Source organism: Rhamphochromis longiceps, linkage group LG7 (assembly GCF_057381845.1).
Source record: "Rhamphochromis longiceps isolate RC_006_pf linkage group LG7, R_longiceps_female_GT1.1, whole genome shotgun sequence".
NCBI lineage: Eukaryota > Metazoa > Chordata > Actinopteri > Cichliformes > Cichlidae > Rhamphochromis > Rhamphochromis longiceps.
Genome location: NC_140563.1, coordinates 51,812,095 through 51,830,352, shown reverse-complemented (window position 1 = coordinate 51,830,352; position 18,258 = coordinate 51,812,095). Strand labels below are relative to the sequence as shown.

General features: G+C 39.9%; 1 protein-coding gene across 4 annotated transcripts; it reads left to right on the top strand.

The window, feature by feature from the left end:
• The first annotated feature begins 449 nt into the window (after window positions 1–449).
• Window positions 450–16,421, top strand: lrrc8aa (leucine rich repeat containing 8 VRAC subunit Aa). Of its 4 annotated transcripts, XM_085414228.1 has the most exons (5): window positions 450–637; window positions 2,262–2,392; window positions 6,636–6,671; window positions 7,445–9,569; window positions 11,786–16,421. In XM_085414228.1, exons 4-5 carry the CDS (start codon window positions 7,455–7,457, stop codon window positions 12,059–12,061), a joined length of 2,391 nt encoding a protein of 796 aa, XP_085270354.1. In that variant the 5' UTR covers window positions 450–637; window positions 2,262–2,392; window positions 6,636–6,671; window positions 7,445–7,454; the 3' UTR covers window positions 12,062–16,421. The 4 variants fall into 4 exon arrangements, with proteins under 4 accessions (XP_085270354.1, XP_085270355.1, XP_085270353.1 ...); XM_085414229.1 differs by lacking the exon at window positions 2,262–2,392; XM_085414227.1 differs by lacking the exon at window positions 6,636–6,671.
• Window positions 16,422–18,258: the final 1,837 nt, after the last annotated feature.

Genomic DNA, 18,258 nt, shown 5'->3' with positions numbered 1-18,258 from the left:
CTTTACACTTACAGAAATGCAGACTTTCACTGGCCCACTTAAGTTTAAAGAGGGCTGTAGTTCAGTTCAGTTCAATTCCGTTGTATTTAATTTTATTTCTATTCTATTCAATTCAATTCAATTCAATTTTTCAATTCAATTTTATTTATATAACCCCAAATCACAACATTTGTCTCACAGACTTTATACTGTAAGGTAAGTGTGGGAAGAAACCTTTTGACAGGAAGAAACCTCCAGCAGAAACAGTCTCAGAAGGGGCAGCCATCTGCCGCGACCGACTGGGAGTAGATATATAACTAACCTATTTATCTAATTTAATAAAACTTAAAAAGGAAAGCTAAAAGAAAATAGGGGGAAACAGAAGTGAGAGAGACAGAGCGAGAGTGAGATGAGAGGGTTGTGCTTTTATTTTGAAAAACTGTATAATTTCGTACTTTCCCCCGTCCCTGCTCGGACAGAGCTCTTTGTGGGAGCCGACGGTCCCGCACCGCTCTAGCCTTCTTGCGGGTTTCTTCTACCGTAGCAGCATAACGGGGCTCCGGCCTGATGTCCGAGCTGCCTCAGCTTCTGAAGCCTGTTTGAGAAATGTTTCACCAGAGTGCGGAGGAGGCGAGAGACACCAGCTTTAGCAAAACAGGTGGGTCTTTTGTTATTTTTCAGGGTGTTTGGTATATAACCAGTTAGCTGCCGCAGACTGCTAACTGAGCACCGACATGAGACATCGTTTCCCGTCCCTGCTCTGCTGACTCTTGCTGTGGAGAGGACCACCTAACTAAAGGTCGCTCTGGGGGGGTTGGATTACATGTAATTTTATCCGACTGTGTTACCGCCTCGGATTGATTTTTTTTAAGCTAATGAAATATTCTCGGTCCTGCTTAAATGCATTTTTGTCCATAGCTAAAGGCCAGGCGAGGTGTTCTGGGATTTTTAGCGCAAACAGTTTTTTGCTGATAAAACACTGAAGCTATAAACAGCAGATTAAAACACGGAAGTTTTCCCATCAGCAGCCGCAAAGCATGTGCATGCAGTGGAAAACAGGAGAGCTCTGTTTTGTAACTCGATGTTTCTCGGATATTAAGTTCATAAGGAGCTGTTCTTCTTCTCATTTTTATTACTACAGAGTCACAAAATACATGTAAGAGCTCTTATGATTTTATCGCATTGCTGTAGTAATATTGCCATTGGCAGGCTAGGCACACAAATATGGTTAGAATGATTAATTTATAAGATCAGGATATGTCTTTATAAAGTAGTTTTAAACGGTTTATGTCTCAGACCTCTCATTACTGTGAACATGTGTGAGAGCATGACATCACTGGTGTACATTCTTTGTGAGTCAGCAGTTGTTAGACCTTGTCCTCTCCATCCCTTGATTTGATGCCCCAGGGCTGGGCAGATGGGCTGAGATCGGAAGCTGTGATAATTCTGCTTTGTACAAATGGGCTGTGAAGAACGATCTCAAGTTTTTGGCCTGAATTTCTTTTCTTTTCATTTTCTTTTCCGCGTTCTAGGCAACAGTTTTGTGGTCAAGGACCTCTTTATAAAGTGTGAGTGGATTGTGGCTTTAGAAAACACTGTCACTGCTGATATGTAGTGCTGATGTAGACTAGCAACTCAACTGCCCCCTAACAGCCTTATGTAGACTTTTATCAGGATTTACTAAGTATTAGCTAAAATGGAAAAATAATAACGGGAAACTAATCAATGTCTTTGACTTGCTGGATCCAGATCACATAGTTATGTAGTTATTGCCACATAGTGCTGGGAAGTGCTGGAAAAATTGTTAAGTGCAAGGATCCTCCTTTGAAAAGCTAGAATCAGACCAAGGTAGGATTAGTCGGAGCAATCGTGGCTCAAGAGTTGGGAGTTCGCCTTGTAATCGGAAGGTTCGAGCCCTGACTTGGACAGTCTCGGTCGTTGTGTCCTTGGGCAAGATGCTTCACCCGTTGCCTACTGGTTGTGGTCAGAGGGCCCGGTGGCAGCCTCGCCTCTGTCAGTGCGCCCCAGGGCAGCTGTGGCTACAATGTAGCTTGCCATCACCAGTGTGTGAATGGGTGGATGACTGAGTGTGTAAAGCGCTTTGGGGTCCTTAAGGACTAGGAAAGCGCTATACAAATACAGGCCATTTACCATTTAGTCTTTTCATATATGATTTCTCACCTCATTATCTTCAAATGATACATTATTTGTACCACACAGTGTCAAAATATGGTGGAAAAAAGCTGATTTTTGTCGCTTAAAATTGATTTTTTCAACTCCAGCACATTTGGAGCAACAAGCCTGGACTGGATGCTGTTGACACAACCCTGAGATCTGGGTGTAATACTTTCAACAACTGTGAACTGATGAAGGGATCCAAAACACGCTGTTCCTTAGTCATCTCTGCTGTATGGTACGTGATAACAGGGCGTAGAAGACGTTAGTAAAGTGATGCTCTCTGTTGCTTTGGAGGTCCTATAAATGTTTGCGGCACTTAAATGGAAATTTGTGAAGTAGTTGCCAAGGGAATATTGAGAGATGTTTCAAACACAGAGGAGTTTATAGCGTGTATCAATCTAAGTGAATGTAATAAAACTTCCTGCCTGCAATAAGTGCTGGCAGCACTGGTATCTGTCCATCTTTCTGTCCACATGTGTACAGTTGCAAGAAATTAACCAGAATTAATTAGTTGTGATGTGGTCTTCTGCTAAGTTACGCTAATAGGCCGTCATAATCTTAACTGGAAAGACACAGTCATGAGTGAGATGTCATTACTGTGCAAGTGTTGTACCACACCTCATTTCTTTAGGGGTGGCTTCTAATGATCTTAGAAGCCACCCCTTCTAACAAAGGTATGTCTACCTTTGTTCTTCAACACTACCTGATATCTCACAGGTAGCTTTCTTGTAATTTCTATGGGTAGTCTTCAGGAATAGTTCTTCTGGAATTACATGCAAAGCTCTTCTAGGATGTTTGCTGGTATTGCATCGTGGATCAAAATCTAGGGGCACTTTTGTGCTTTCATAATTCCATTAGTTTTGATAAGATTCCCAACACCCCTTGTTGAAATGCAACCCCAAACCATGACTGAGCCTCCACCGTGTTTTGGCTGTACATACTCCCAGTTGTACCTCTCTCCTGACCTCCTCCTATGACACTTTGACCCCAAAGCTTCAAATTCATCACTCTATAAGACCAGCTGTCGCTGATTTTTAGCTGAGCTCATATCTACCTCAGCTTTTTCTCCCTGTTTCCCTTCCTTAAAAATGGCTTCTTTGCTGCATTTTTTTTTTTTCATTTTCGTATACTGCAAAATTATTTTTATGCCTGAAACTTCTTCTTTTGTCCTCCACTTGTGCAATTTCTTCATGCTGACGTATGCCAAGTTTTTAGCTAATGGCTATTTGGCAATCAACTTGGAGCAAAAATAGTAACGAACTGTCGAAAGATGCAATTTAAAATGAGTTTGTTGCTAAGACACAACACTCGTTCATCCCTTGAGTTAGGTGTCTTGTTTATGCTTGTCAGTGTTAAGTGAAGTAAATAAACAAATAAATGAAAATAATTTCTCTAAAAATACTCAGATACTCAATCAATCAAAAAGCAGCCAGTTAGTTAAGAAAAAGGTTTTGAAAAACGTTCAGAAAGCCTGGAGAATTGTTGCTCATAACCACTTTAAACAGTTACAATAAAGTCTGGCTCCTTGGAAGCAACATTTAAAGAAATTCGTGGTGGCTTGAGACATGGGCTTATCTGTATTTTTTTTATATGTTTTGAATCAGTGTCCTGTTGTATGACCCAGCCTTTCAAAATCTTCTGCTCGTAGACTGCTGAATTAAACACAAAAATTAAATTCAGTGTTTTCGATTGGAAAGTCTTCTGAACTTGCAAAACAGCTCCAACCCATAATGCTACCTCCACCCTGCTTCAAGGTTTGGATTAACAGGCATTTCTAATCAAATATAATATTCTACAAAGACATCCTTCCAACATACTCCTCTCTGATGACTGTTGTATAGTTGTGGCAGACTTGTGATATGCTAGCTTTGCTGCATTATTTTTTAAGTTCTATTTGAAGGTTTTTGACAGCTCTCACTGTATTTGGCTTTGCATGTGCATTACCATCCCTTTTGGGTGATAGTAGTGTATTATATCCTTGCAAATGCCAGTAAAAAAAACCAAGGAATTATTAAGGCATAAAGTATCTCATTTTTTAATTACTATTTGAATATTCAAAAATCATATCAGCTTTTAAATATCCAGCCTAGTTGAGTTGAGCTTTTAGCCTTAGTATAGAGTGCCCTTTTCCCTCAAAGTATGTTGTTTATCTTTGCCAACAAGTTCAACTTTGTCTCTTCTGTCTACTAAAAGTTTCTCCCAAAGGTGTCATGTGCACATTCAGTGGGGTTCAAATCACATTGGAGACATGCTGTCCATCGTTAACACCATCTTGTTCAGTGTTTTCTCATCATGGACACATAACAAAGATTATAGCACGTTTTTCTTTTTCCTTTTCTTTTTATTTTGTTATCATTTTGGGGTTTTTCTCATCTCTTTCACGATTACATGCTGTGCTCTGATCTTTGCACTACGCACACTCTTGTCCTGCATGTGTACATTGATGATGACCTTAAGTCCTTAGAAAGTCCTTCAGTCCTTTATTTTTTTAAGGTCTTTGGAAAGTTGTTGGTATTAAAGTATGCCTACCACCAAAAATCTATACTAAGGAGCAGTAGGGAGTGGCACCCATACGAACCTGCGACTTATTCCTGTGGGATTTTGAGTTTAAGCCCCACAGGAAGGGTTTTTTTTCCCCTCACTGGAGTTCATTTAGTTTTTGGAGATTAGCTGTCAGATATCACTTAAAGCTACTTGGGGTTGCTCGGGGTTATTTTAAAGGAAAGTCCATTATATACTGCAAAAGAGGCATGTCCATTTGTTTTTGTGACAAACCAAATGGACACTAGTGTCCTTGAGGGAAATTATTTCTGGCTCTGTAATACACTGGCTGTTTCGGTGGTCAGGTTCACCTGCACTTCGCCTGCACAAAGGCATCTCTGTTTGAGAAAGAAAATCAGGAGAAATGTACTGCGGTAACATAGCAAACAAGAAAGAACACAGTCACTATATTATCCTGTCTTGACCTTTTTTATTTTACACCAGGGATAGTGACAGGAAGTCCTTAGTTCCTCAGAGAAGTCCTTGGTTGAAATTATTAGAGGGATGATTTTGGAGAAGTGTAGTGTGGTTCAAGGTAAGCTGCTTGCAGACTGGTGTTTATTTTCCTGTGCCAGGATGAAGTGAAACAAACCTCGGATGTTCTTTTGAATTAAAGATATTAGTGGTACATTGTGACCTCACCGGATCATCCATTATTATTGTTAGGGTTATTTCAGAGCCTGGTGTGAAATTCTTGGAAGATCTTGGCAATTAGTTTATGTTACATGGAACTTGGAGTTTATATGAGCTTATTGTGGCAAACTTGTGATCTAAGCGACACACCAATGACTTCAAGACACGAAAGTGAAAATATGCAGCAGTTTCACTGTATTGCAAAACCAGAATTTCCATCTGTCACATTTTAAAGTTGAGCATGTCAAATGCTTTTGGGTTTGTCATGAATCTGTTGTGGTACAGGGAAGTGTACACTGCATTGGAGTCAAAGATAGCCTGTTGTGGAATAACACCATCTGACTGGTTACAGTTAAGGGTATTGTGGCAGCTGTTGGGGTCTCAGTGTGCTGTAATTTCTGTGTTAAAGCAAAGCAGAAGCCTAACGAAGGAGGCCAACAGCGACTCCGCTGCCATTCTGGTTTGAACTGGATAAAAAACAATGCGTTTTTGTGAGGACTTGCGCAGCTATCTTCTTTCATAAGGTAGGGGGTGGTTGAACAAACAGGGAGATGCAGTTTTTGTTGTTTTTGATTCTTCCTTACTGTTATAAGAAGAAAAATAAGTAGTACTATTACAGTTGATTTGTTTCTTCTTCTACTATCAGATTTGTGTCCACATGAAACTGTATTTGTGTGTAGGAGGTTATACTTGGGCTAATATGATCCTTTAAAACATCTTGAATTGTGAAAAAAAGCTGCTTTGACTGCTCTATTTTTTTATTGTTCAGTCTATTGTTATTTACTGTTTGAAAAAGATGCCTGATTGTGGTTTTTACACACATACTCAAGCCTCAGGAGTTTTTCACTTTGGGGGATTTGTGTTTTCGTGGGACCAGCAGCAGCTTTGTGTTCAGTAATGGGTTTAGCATCCATTTTCAAGTTGTTTTTCTTGATTTTAATTTAAGTATTCCTGCTTGTTTGGATTGTTCACTTTTTGGGGGAAAACAATCAGGAAATTTGTTGGTTTTGCAGGATTTTACATAGCTTCTTGGGAGAATACATTCCTTCGTGGCCCTTTCTGTAAGGAGTAACATGTTAAAACGTATTCATTCTGAGAAAGGGCTACGTAGCAGTACAGGTGGAGACACCGAGTCTGTATGAACATGCCTGCTTCGGGGTCTGTGCTGCTATTGCCTCTGCAATGTGCTGTGTCCCATGCAAGATGCTCAGAGGATCTTTTGTTTAGTTGTAGGACAAATAGCTATCAGAACTATCGTGTTTTGTGTGTTTCTAGTCTGGTAACCTCCACTTCTTTGCTCATAGGTGCGTGTTGGGCTACATCAGGATAAAAGGCAAATTGTAAGTTAGTGCTATTTGTGTGTGTGGCATTTATTAATTTGCTGTCTGACTTTTTAAAATATTCACATCAATATTGACATAACATAAGAGCAAGAAGGCAAGACTAAAGCAAGCTTCCTTCCAATTGTGCAGTGTAAAATGAAAGGATTGTGTTTATCCTGCTATATGAAATGGTGATGCTATTATGGTATCCATTTAGTACTATTTTCAGTGCTGTGATATTCTCCAAGACACATTGTGGCAAATATGTTTGATTGCTGTTGGGAATATGGGTTTCCACTGTATAGATGGTTTAATAATTTGAATCATATTTCATGCAAAAAAACAAGACATCCAAACATTTGCTTCTCCAGTGCACCATCAGACTCTCTCTGGTTTATGTATTTGTAAATTGACTGTGTCATAGTTTTGGAGTGTAATTTGTAAATGTATTCTTTCAGGAAACCATAGTGGACATTCTTCACTATTTCATGGCATTTTAGAAATAATGAATGACGAAATAATTAGAGGATTAATTCCTAATGAAAACAATGGTTGGCTTAATCCCAGAAACTGGCATAGAAGCTATCAAAGAAAAACAGCTATTCAACTGGATTTCATAAGGAAAAAGCTTAAAATATTCACAACCAGCTGCCACAGTCAGCTGCCAACAGGCAGGAATAATATTTTGAGTGTAATTTATACAAAGTTTTGCCCCAAAGCATTAAGGTTTTCAAAACACAGTTTAACCTAACATGTCATGAACTAATCCTCTGTTGTCTCTGCTTTTTTAGATAAACCATCATGATTCCCGTCACAGAGCTCCGATACTTTGCTGACACCCAGCCAGCGTACCGCATCCTGAAGCCATGGTGGGACGTTTTCACAGACTACATCTCAATCGTCATGCTGATGATTGCGGTGTTCGGCGGGACGCTGCAGGTCACACAGGACAAGATGATCTGCTTGCCTTGCAAGTGGGTCGTTAATGACTCGTGCGAAGTCATGCCCATGCCGAATCTGACCACCCACTACGCACCGGAACCCAAAGGCATTCAGTATGACCTTGACCGACATCAGTATAACTATGTAGACGCAGTCTGCTATGAGAAAAAACTACACTGGTTTGCCAAATATTTCCCCTATCTGGTGCTACTCCACACTCTAATCTTCCTGGCCTGCAGCAACTTCTGGTTTAAGTTCCCCCGCACGAGTTCTAAAGTGGAGCATTTTGTCTCCATCCTCCTCAAGTGCTTCGACTCCCCGTGGACAACGAGAGCTTTGTCTGAGACCGTGGTGGAGGAGAGCGACCCCAAGCCTGTGGGGAAAATGAACGGTTCGATGGACAAGAAGGCCTCAAGCGTGAGCGAGGATGTTGAGGCCAGTGTGCCCATGCTCCAACGAACAAAGACCAGAATTGAACAAGGAATTGTTGATCGCTCTGAAACTGGAGTTTTAGATAAAAAGGAAGGGGAGCAGGCCAAGGCCCTTTTTGAAAAGGTTAAAAAGTTCAGAATACATGTAGAGGAGGGTGATATAGTGTACCGCCTTTACATACGTCAGACCATTATCAAGGTAATAAAGTTTATACTGATATTTGGCTACACAGCCCACTATGTAAAACACATCAGCTTCAATGTGCTGTGCACAGAGAATATTCAGAATCTAACCGGGTACAGCTCGTTCCATTGCGCCCATCCGTTAGCAACTCTTTTCAGGATTTTGGCCTGTTTCTACATCTCCCTGGTGGTGGTTTATGGACTCATCTGCATGTACACTCTTTGTTGGATGCTCAGCCGCTCCCTGAAACGATACTCCTTTGAAGCAATCCGTGAGGAAAGCAGTTACAGTGACATCCCAGATGTAAAGAACGACTTTGCCTTCATGCTGCACATGATAGATCAGTATGACCCTCTTTACTCCAAGCGCTTCGCTGTGTTTCTGTCAGAGGTGAGTGAAAACAAGCTGAGGCAACTCAACCTGAACAATGAGTGGACACTGGAGAAGCTACGGCAGCGTATCACCAAGAACTCCCAGGAGAAGCTGGAGCTGCACCTCTTCATGCTCAGCGGGATTCCAGACACGGTGTTTGATCTGATTGAACTAGAGGTGCTCAAGCTGGAACTTATTCCAGATGTTACTATCCCTCCAATCATCGCCCAGCTTTCCAACCTAAAAGAAATGTGGCTCTATCACACCCCGGCTAAAATTGAGGCTCCAGCTCTGGCCTTTCTAAGAGAGAATCTGAAGTCCCTCCACATTAAGTTCACTGATATCAAGGAGATCCCATTGTGGATCTACAGCCTGAAGAATCTCAGAGAGCTGCATTTAACCGGGAACCTGAGTGCTGAGAATAATCGTTACATTGTCATCGATGGGCTCCGAGAGCTCAAAAGTCTCAAAGTGCTACGGCTTAAGAGCAACCTCACTAAGCTTCCCCAGGTGGTAACGGATGTGGGTGTGCACCTTCAGAAGCTCTCCATCAACAATGAGGGCACCAAACTAATGGTGCTCAACAGCCTGAAGAAAATGGTCAACCTGACTGAGCTGGAGCTCATTCGTTGCGATCTCGAACGTATTCCGCACTCCATCTTTAGCTTGCACAACCTGCAGGAAATCGACCTGAAGGACAACAATCTGAAGACGATAGAGGAGATCATCAGCTTCCAGCACCTGCACCGCCTCGTGTGCCTGAAGCTGTGGTACAACCAGATTGCCTATATCCCCATTCAGATCGGAACACTCACCAACCTGGAAAGGCTCTATTTGAATAGGAACAAGATAGAGAGGATCCCCAGCCAGCTTTTCTTCTGCCGCAAGTTGCGCTTCTTAGACCTGAGCCACAACAATCTGACCAGCATCCACCCAGATGTGGGCTTCCTCCAGAACCTGCAGTATTTTGCAGTGACAGCAAACAGGGTGAGTAGCGAAGAATTTCTTAAATTATTCATTGTAAGGCAAGTTTATTTGTATAGCACAATTCAACAACAAGGTGATTCAAAGTGTAGTAAAAGTTATCAAGTTCTCTCATTCTGCAGTCATGTTTCCACCCCTTTATCTTTCTCATAGATGTCAGTAAGGTTCGCTTAAAAAACCCGATAAGTTGTTGACGGAGGTCAGCCATTATAAATATCTACATGTTCTTGGTGTAGAATTATGCCTTTGAAGATAACAGTAGGAATGTAGTGCTTCCCATACAAAGACTTTACTTAGGTGGACCACCCAGGTATATTGACAGCTGTCCAAGTCTTTGTCTAAGGGCGCTTTTATAGTTTGTTTACGCTGGTCTAAATTAGTTGATGAATTTGTAAACTTGTAGCTTTTTCCTGTGGTTTGGCTTCTTTTCACACACAAAAAAATCCAAGTGAACTCCAAGCGGACCAAAATGTGTCATTGCTATGTATTTATTACAAAGTGTATATGGTATTATTTGTATAATGTGTCGCTTTTCTCCACAAAACTAGCCTCCCTCACTGTGTTAAGGTGGCAGATTATCATAAACTTGGTTATTTTTCATTAACATGTTCAATCATGCTAAAAATTCACAGTTGGATTGAAGCCTGTGGTTTCTGATGAAGGAGATCATTTAAGCTTTAACTCAGTTATTTGCTTTGGGGCATTTCATTCACATTTGTTTACTGTGAGAATTTAAAGAAACACTTGGTGAATTCTCCTGATAATACTGTTTTGAACACTGAGCATGCATACAGCATCATGTGTTTTTCAGTAAAGGTTATTATTACTGCTGTTTTACTAGACTTTCTACTGCGCTTGCATGCTGAAAATAGCTTCCAGCAGGTTTGTGTGCGGCTACAAATAGCTCCATTAAATGGGGTCCTTTTGATGTTTTGGGCTCTCGGGGCCTCTTTTCCTTAAAATCCTCTTTAAACTTCCAGCACATTATCTATCCAAATAAAAAAAAAGGTTTTTAATGTTTAGAAGTTTTTAACAGAGTATGACTGCATTGTTGTTTTCAAACAGAGGTTCATGGTACACAAAGTAAACTCAAGTCCTAAATTTGTTCAAACCTTTAAGTCTTTAGCAGACATGCACAAATTGTGAAATTCTTTGCCTGTATCACGTTCTGGTGGTTACATCGCAAACCCACTGTTATTTTATTGTTCTAAATATCACATTTGAGTCAGATTAAATTCCAGTTTTACGTAGTATTGGGTGTTTGCTCCATAGTGTAAATCGCTGGGTCAATTCAGAATGGAGACTAGCCTCTTTATGGGGTGGTGTCAGGAAGGGCATCCTGCGTAAAATTCGTAATTAGATGTAAAATTGTTCTGTCAACCCGTAGCTTTATTGTTGAGTGCAAAACCCATGGGACGTGGGAATGTTTTTTTTTTAGCTAAGCTTCGAAAGACCTGGTTGCATACATTGATTGGTCAAACACATGAATGTAGTATCAGGGTAAGATTTGAATAAAACATCAGCTGTCTAAACATCAGCTGTGCTCTGCTCGGTTGATCCTGAGTAATAGGAAAAATTTCTTTGTTAATAGCTAGCACTCCAGCTACCTAAACTAAGCTGGTTAAAAATGCACACAGTAGTTATATTTAGTAGAATTGTGTAATAAGGCTTTAACAAAAGTTTACAAGTAATCTAAAATGATGCCTAGATTCTGTTTACTGGTGTGATACTCAACTCTCAGAGCCGGCATCCAAGAACAGCTGAAATTAACCAAACCTGGCAAAACATTTGAACCAATCAAGTCACATTTAACTCAATGCTGTTTTGGAGGTGGCAGCAAGAGATTGCTTGTCTGTCGCCAATACAGATGCTTTATTTTATGGTTATCATAATTAAAATAACCCAGCTGTTTAAAAGTCTTTTATCTCGTTATTAACCGTCTTTAAGTTGCTATAGTAAATGTTGGATCTGCTCATAGCAGTCACCAAAGTCGATACTGGCCTGCACCGTGTTCACCCATATATAACTGCAGGCCTAGATTTAACCTAGTTTTGATTTTGTTCCTGTGATCCTGCCTGTTTGTCGTAGTTTTAATTGGTTAGCATCTGAAATTAATGTGATCTACAACTGAGCTGCTTATTATGTGAAACATGTTTTGCTTAGTAACTGCCTCAGCAGGCCAGGGTAACTGCAACCTCCTCCTTTCCTCTCCATTTCAGATTGAGATGTTGCCCCCAGAGCTGTTCCAGTGTAAGAAACTTCGTACTCTGAATCTGGGGAACAACTGCTTGCAGACTCTACCGTCACGTTTTGGGGAACTGACCGGGCTGACTCAGCTGGAGCTGCGAGGGAACCGTCTGGAGTGTCTTCCGGTGGAGCTCGGCGAGTGCCGACTGTTGAAGAAGAGCAGCCTGGTGGTGGAGGAGGACCTGTTCAACACGCTTCCCTCAGAAGTGAAAGAGCAGCTGTGGAGGGCCGATAAGGAACAAGCCTGAGCCGAACCACTGTGGACAGCTGCAGAGGAGAGAGGTTTGATCAGAGGAATGAAGAAGCAATGAAATTTTGTGAAACTTTGAAGGAGATGCAGCAGTTCTGGCCCAACAGGCACAGGAAAGTGATGGCTTTTGGAATTGTCTCATGCCTGCCAGTGGAATAATCTCATAACCTAGCTTGGCGATGAAAGGTGGTTTGGTATTGTGGCCTTTCAGTGTTTCATCCAGGTGATGTTGAGTATGCATGCCACAATAGGAACTGTCCAAAGCAAACCCGTTTATTTAAATTTGCACGATTCAACCTTGCCAGTGATCTAAATGTGCTGATTATCACTACTTTACTATCAACAGGAAATATGCACAGAAGAGTGTTAGCCTGACGTTCTCTGGCCTCGAGACTAAAAATCACCTTTGAGTTTTATACAGTTATATCTGCAGATGAGGTGCAGCGTGCCTCACTGTGCTAGCAGATGTAATCGAACAAATGACAGCGCAACTGATAGCCGATGTGTTGAGGCATGAAGCTTCGCCGTGTTGTTTTTCCTTCTGGCTTTCTTTATGCTCGACTTACTCTGAGGCATTTTTTTTACGTAGACAAAATGACTTGATGAAGATTAGCAAATCATCTCACGGGTGATCTCACAGCTTAGGCCTTAGCTCAGAAGATGAACTTCAAAGAAACAAAGCTGTCAAATATTCAGTGGAAACAAATGGGAACACACTCTGCAGTTCAATGTCTAAATACCCTGCAGTTGTTAAACTATAACATCAGTCTGTGAGGCAGGCTGTTTGTTAACTGCATGGGAAGTTATGGTGGACAAATCCATCTTCTTTCTTTGAATCTTTCTGTTTCAACGAGCATTATACTTTTTTTTGAGTGTGTTACTTTATCAGATTTAATATGACACCTTGTAATGTGTTGGGAAAAGGCCAAGAATTTATTTTGGTGTACTTTTAAATTGTACCATACATTAGCATTATGTTTGGGCCTGTGAGAAGGGCTGTTTTATTGTGAATATTGGAATGCAATGTTATGCACAATAGACGTGTAGTTTTGGTTTTGCATTTATTTTAAAAAGAAATTGTCAAAGCTATACCCATATTATTGTTATTTTCTTTGCTATGTTGTAATTACATGTAATTATGTGAGGTTAGCTGTCCTTGCATTACAAGTCACAGCGGATTTCTTTTGGTTTTGTTTTGTTTTGGGTTTTTTAGTTAAAATATATGGAGCATAGATACTGCTAATCACACATCGAGTAGATAATACACTTAAAAAATGAACAAGAATGAAGGTACTTCTTTTCTTTATTCCTTTTTTTTAATGCGCCATATGATTTATGAAGCTTTAGTCAAGCTTTACATGTGTGGGACTCCCAAAGGAAATGAACTTCAGATGTGATAATGGAAAGTTTAGATACTTCCTGTTTGAGAAGAGTTGAGTCAAGCTTCAAAAGCAGACACTTATATGTAATCTGTTTATCTAAGTGACAGATGAGGACAAACAGGAAATGGAAGAGTGGAGAAACATTTAGATCAGACAACAGAAGGGAAACATTTGCAGAGAGAGGGAGAGAGAAAACGAACATGCAATATGTGATTCCCACCATCTATGGACCAAATTAATGTAACATGCGTGGTTTGCTTGAAACACTTTCCTTATTAAGGCCTTTGGATTTAATAGCATCATTTGGACTAATTCTGCCATGTTCACCCCAGCCAAGCATCTCTTGCAGCTAATATGGCCTTAGATTTTACAAGCTTTATACCCCAGGAATGATTGCAAACATCACAATCTTGGCTCGTTTTTTATTTCTTGTGCTGTAAAATGTATAGCTGAAATATTTAATGTGTTTGTTTCATGTGTACCGTATTCTTCCTACCTGCTGTTTTTCTCTTTTGATTCAAGCTTTTTAAAGGAAGGTTAACTCTAATGATACAATTATACCTTTGTTCACGGTATATTTTGTTTACTGAGGCCTTGACTGAATCCAAATGTCCTTGTAGGGGGAACTAGTAAAGCGCTCCCATGCAGTATTAAAAGGCACAAATAGGAGCTTTAGCTTTATGTGAGCTGACGAGCAACTAGTGCTAACATTGCAACAGAGATTGCAGATGGAAGCAAAAAGGCAATAATGCCAGAGAAACAGATTCATCCACAGGAAATCTCAGCTTTCCTGGAAAGGATTGAATGCTTAAATTGAATTGCTTGCATACTGCGGGATAAACGTGAGCAGTGCCAAGTATGCGGATAGGGACTGTTGGCCTGCCGGCCTGCCAATCAATCCGCAAAAATAGGCAAGTAAATAATATAGTAACATAGAAATGTGTATGATGTTGGGCTATAACTGGCAGTTTACTCTGAGTTAGCCCATCTAGTCTGATTATTGATTGTTATTATTTTTTAAAAACAATGTATCATGTTGTTCTTCATTGTTGCCAATACGTAGCGTTCCTGTTATTGCTAATTAAGGTTTTTATTCCAGGAAAGTGTCACTTTCAAAGCACTAATAACTGGCCTTAGTCAACTTTAGGTTGTCTGTAAAGCTTTCTGTTTGCACACAGCACTTAAGCAGTGTACAGTGGTACTAATGGCAGACAGGGCCCGGCTGATATTAATACCGATATTTGGTGACTTAAAAAGCCAATACTCCAATATTTTTCTTTTCTCTTTCAAACGCACTAAACATAAACAAATTCTCCTGATGTATTTTATGCGTCGTTATTTATTCACCTCCGCTCTGCTGGGATCAGGCGGCTGTTGTGTTTGCGTCGTTCCAAACACGCGTTGATGAAAGGGAAGTTGCAGACTGCCCTCCGGTGGACAATCTATGCAACATCAACACTCATGACATGGTTGAAGGATGTTTCTCCTGTCTCTTCTTTTTTTAAAGTTTTCATTTATCAGCAACACTGTTTTAAATGCCAATACCGATACATTGGCGATTAGCTAATATCGGGCAATAATATTGTTGTGTTTTAATGGCAGACTTTAGATTTACAAAGCCCTGGTTGCTTGATTTGATCCCAAGGATAACAACTGTACGCACATTTTTTGTTATAAAATTTTAGCCTTAACATGTGGGTCACATCATTAGTTCTGGGAGTTCAGACATATATAAAAACCTAAATTATTTCCTAGTAGAGCCTGTATAGTCAGTATAACTCGCGAAGATGGATGGTGCTCATTCACACTCTCTCACACTACTTTGTCAAAATTCTCATGAATATGTTTTTATCTGGGAGTTTGTTTGTTTTGCGTGCGTATGTTTGGACACATACGCACAAATGTTATGGTGACGAGTTGCCTTGGTCATTTTTGTTCTGTCCTTTGAGCTGTGACTCGGCTCTACAGTCCTTCACCGTCATGTCCCTCTGAGTCATGCGTCTAATTTTCAGCCCACTCCCTTTTCTGTTAGTGAATCAGGTGAAGGTCCGAGGAAAAGGTCAGTCAGACATTCCCACGAAACCAAAAGGAGGAAGTTTTGATGACTCATACGTGCTCCTTGGTTACAAGAAAACTCTAGCAGTTTCAGATATAGTCTCAGCTCATTTTCACCCAAACACATTAAGTCAGTGCGTATAAAAGCTTTTCTTGTTTTTGTTCTTCTTCTTTTTTGTTATTTTCCAGCTTTTCCCAATTCCTTTTGTGTGTTTCTAAATTATGTATCACTTAAGCAATGTTTGTGTGAAGCAGCGTGACTGGTCAGTTTATTCTTGCTCATAATCATCATTCATATTGCTGCTGGTTTCCCTTTGGACACTGCTGTTTTTGAATAAACAAAACAGGACTTCACAACTGAGCAGAAACGACTCGACAATCTTGACTTACTGTAAATGGAGGTGAGCTCACCCTCCAGTGTGGGCATTGTGTACATCAGTATATCATCTGTTAATATTTCCCAAGATTGTACATTTCCAGACAGTTTCATTTCCTTTTCATCGCCCTAGATTTTTCTTAAACTGCCGTGGTTGCATTATATTTCTGCCTGTGTATGGAACATAAATCATGATTGTATTTGCTCTGTACAATTCATCTCTGTATTCTGATGCCTGTGGATCAGGGAAAACGGTTCATTTCCATCCATTTCATTTGAAACCATGTGTGCGTTGATACTGGAAGGAACGCTTTTAAACCTAAGCAGCGATCACGTTAAATGTAAACTAAAAGTTGGATGGACGGACTTGTTTCACTCAGCACTGTCTGTATCACAAGGCCTTTTACTAATTGTTGCCAAGTGGACTGAACACTGGCTTTTTAAGTGGGACGTCTGTAACAATGGACAACTGAACTTTGCCTAATGTTCAGGCTCTCCTTTTGTACCATTACAATATATGAAAATAAAATAAAGTTAAAATTCTGTTTCTTGAGTGCGTTGATGATTGTTGGTCAAGTCCTGAGCGCTATGTTTGTTAGACCTTTGCTACTACTGACATCTGACTTGCCTTTCTCTTCCTCGGAAGTGGAACATCCAGAGTATGCAAAATCATTTTTAGCAGCACACTGTGCACCCACTGACTAAGAGAAGGACAATTTGTTGTCAGTGTTCGCCCTTTGCTGCACTTCTTGGTTGAGATGACCCTTGTTTGTATCCACTCTTACTGAACAGTTTTTTCCTTCTCTGATATTTTTTAGCACATTGTAAGTACAGATTATAGCAGTTTTCTACTTTCCAGTCCTGTTAATCATCTTGTGATTCTTTTAGAGAGATGTATTAGAGTAGAGTAGTTGTTCTCAGTTTATTAAGTAGAATTACGGTTACATGCGTACATGGCTATATTCAGCAGGGTGGGAATCACCAGACACCCCATGATACTTCACTTATAATACAGTATTTTGCAGTTTGCAAAGTATTGCAGTAACATATAAATTATGTCTTCAAAGTTAAACTTTTTCAATATCTGTTTTATTTAATTAAAATGTTTTAATTCATTTTACATTTTTTATTTTAAAAATGTAAAATGAGACAGTCAAACACACCAACACTAACAAAAAAACTAATGTTGCCATATGTAGGAGTCCGTCGGCGAACAAGTTGAATGAGGTCAAGTTGGCAATTGTGTGAAATGTTGATATTGTGATAAATCATCAAAGCTCACATTTCTTTTGCTGTCTAATTCATATTTAACTAATTTATTAAATTTTCGCTCAGCAGTCTTTCCGTTCTAAAGGAATACAACCAGAATACAACCAGCTGGCAGCCAGCTTGACAAAGGGCCATTCAGACTGATGGCGACATGTTGGTAATCTGTCTGCATTCAGAAATAAGACAGCAATTATTTTCAAAACTTCAAAAATTTGTCAGAGTAATTGCACGCAGTCCAAGTCAGACTGCAGTTGTTAAATGAAATGCAATCATCAGGCAGCCACCGAAGTGTTTTTTATAGATGGAAGGAGGCTCATGTCCTACTCGTGTGACTGAACCGTCTGCTTGCTCTGAGTTAGGAGGCAGCTTTGTAACCCGCACCTTGACATTATTGAACAAATGTGGGATCATCTTGACAGAGACTGGAAAAAGAAAACAGTCAACATCCAAAGAAGAGCTTTAAATGTCCTGCAAGGAACCTAGAGAAATATTCCAGAAGAATATTTAAAGAAATTAGAAGAAAAGGATAAATGTGGTCATACCAAATATTGAATTTCAAACTTGTTAGAACAGTACAAACTGTGTTTCCTTTATATAGTGTATTTCTATGTGTATTTGTACATATTTCAGTAAACAGCAGAACTGTGTGTTCAAAGCATTTATTAAAGCATTTATTCTTTTAATAATCATCTAAAATTCACCATTTCTCAGATACTTCTGGTGAATAATCATGATGCAATTCATTGAAGTATAGTAGGTAGAAATCTGCTCATGCATCTGTAATAACAATAAGAAAATGACTGTTGGTGGCTGCTTTGCTATTTTTACTGAAGTAAAATCTATAAGTAGGCCTCCTTCTTTCACCTCTGCTTGCAACCCCCTAAAGCAAGTCCCAACTTGGTGATTGGACAAAATGAGGACATCTATTCTGTCTGACAAGACAGCAAGGGATGGAAGCTCTTTCAGTATGTAATGTACACTGTATCTGCTCTGGTCCGATGCTTTTATTTGAACTTTATTCACATGACTGTTCTTAGCATATCATTAGATTTAACCAGCAGTACTTAATCATATGAAGTACAAAAGGAAATGTTGGGGAAATATATTTTAATA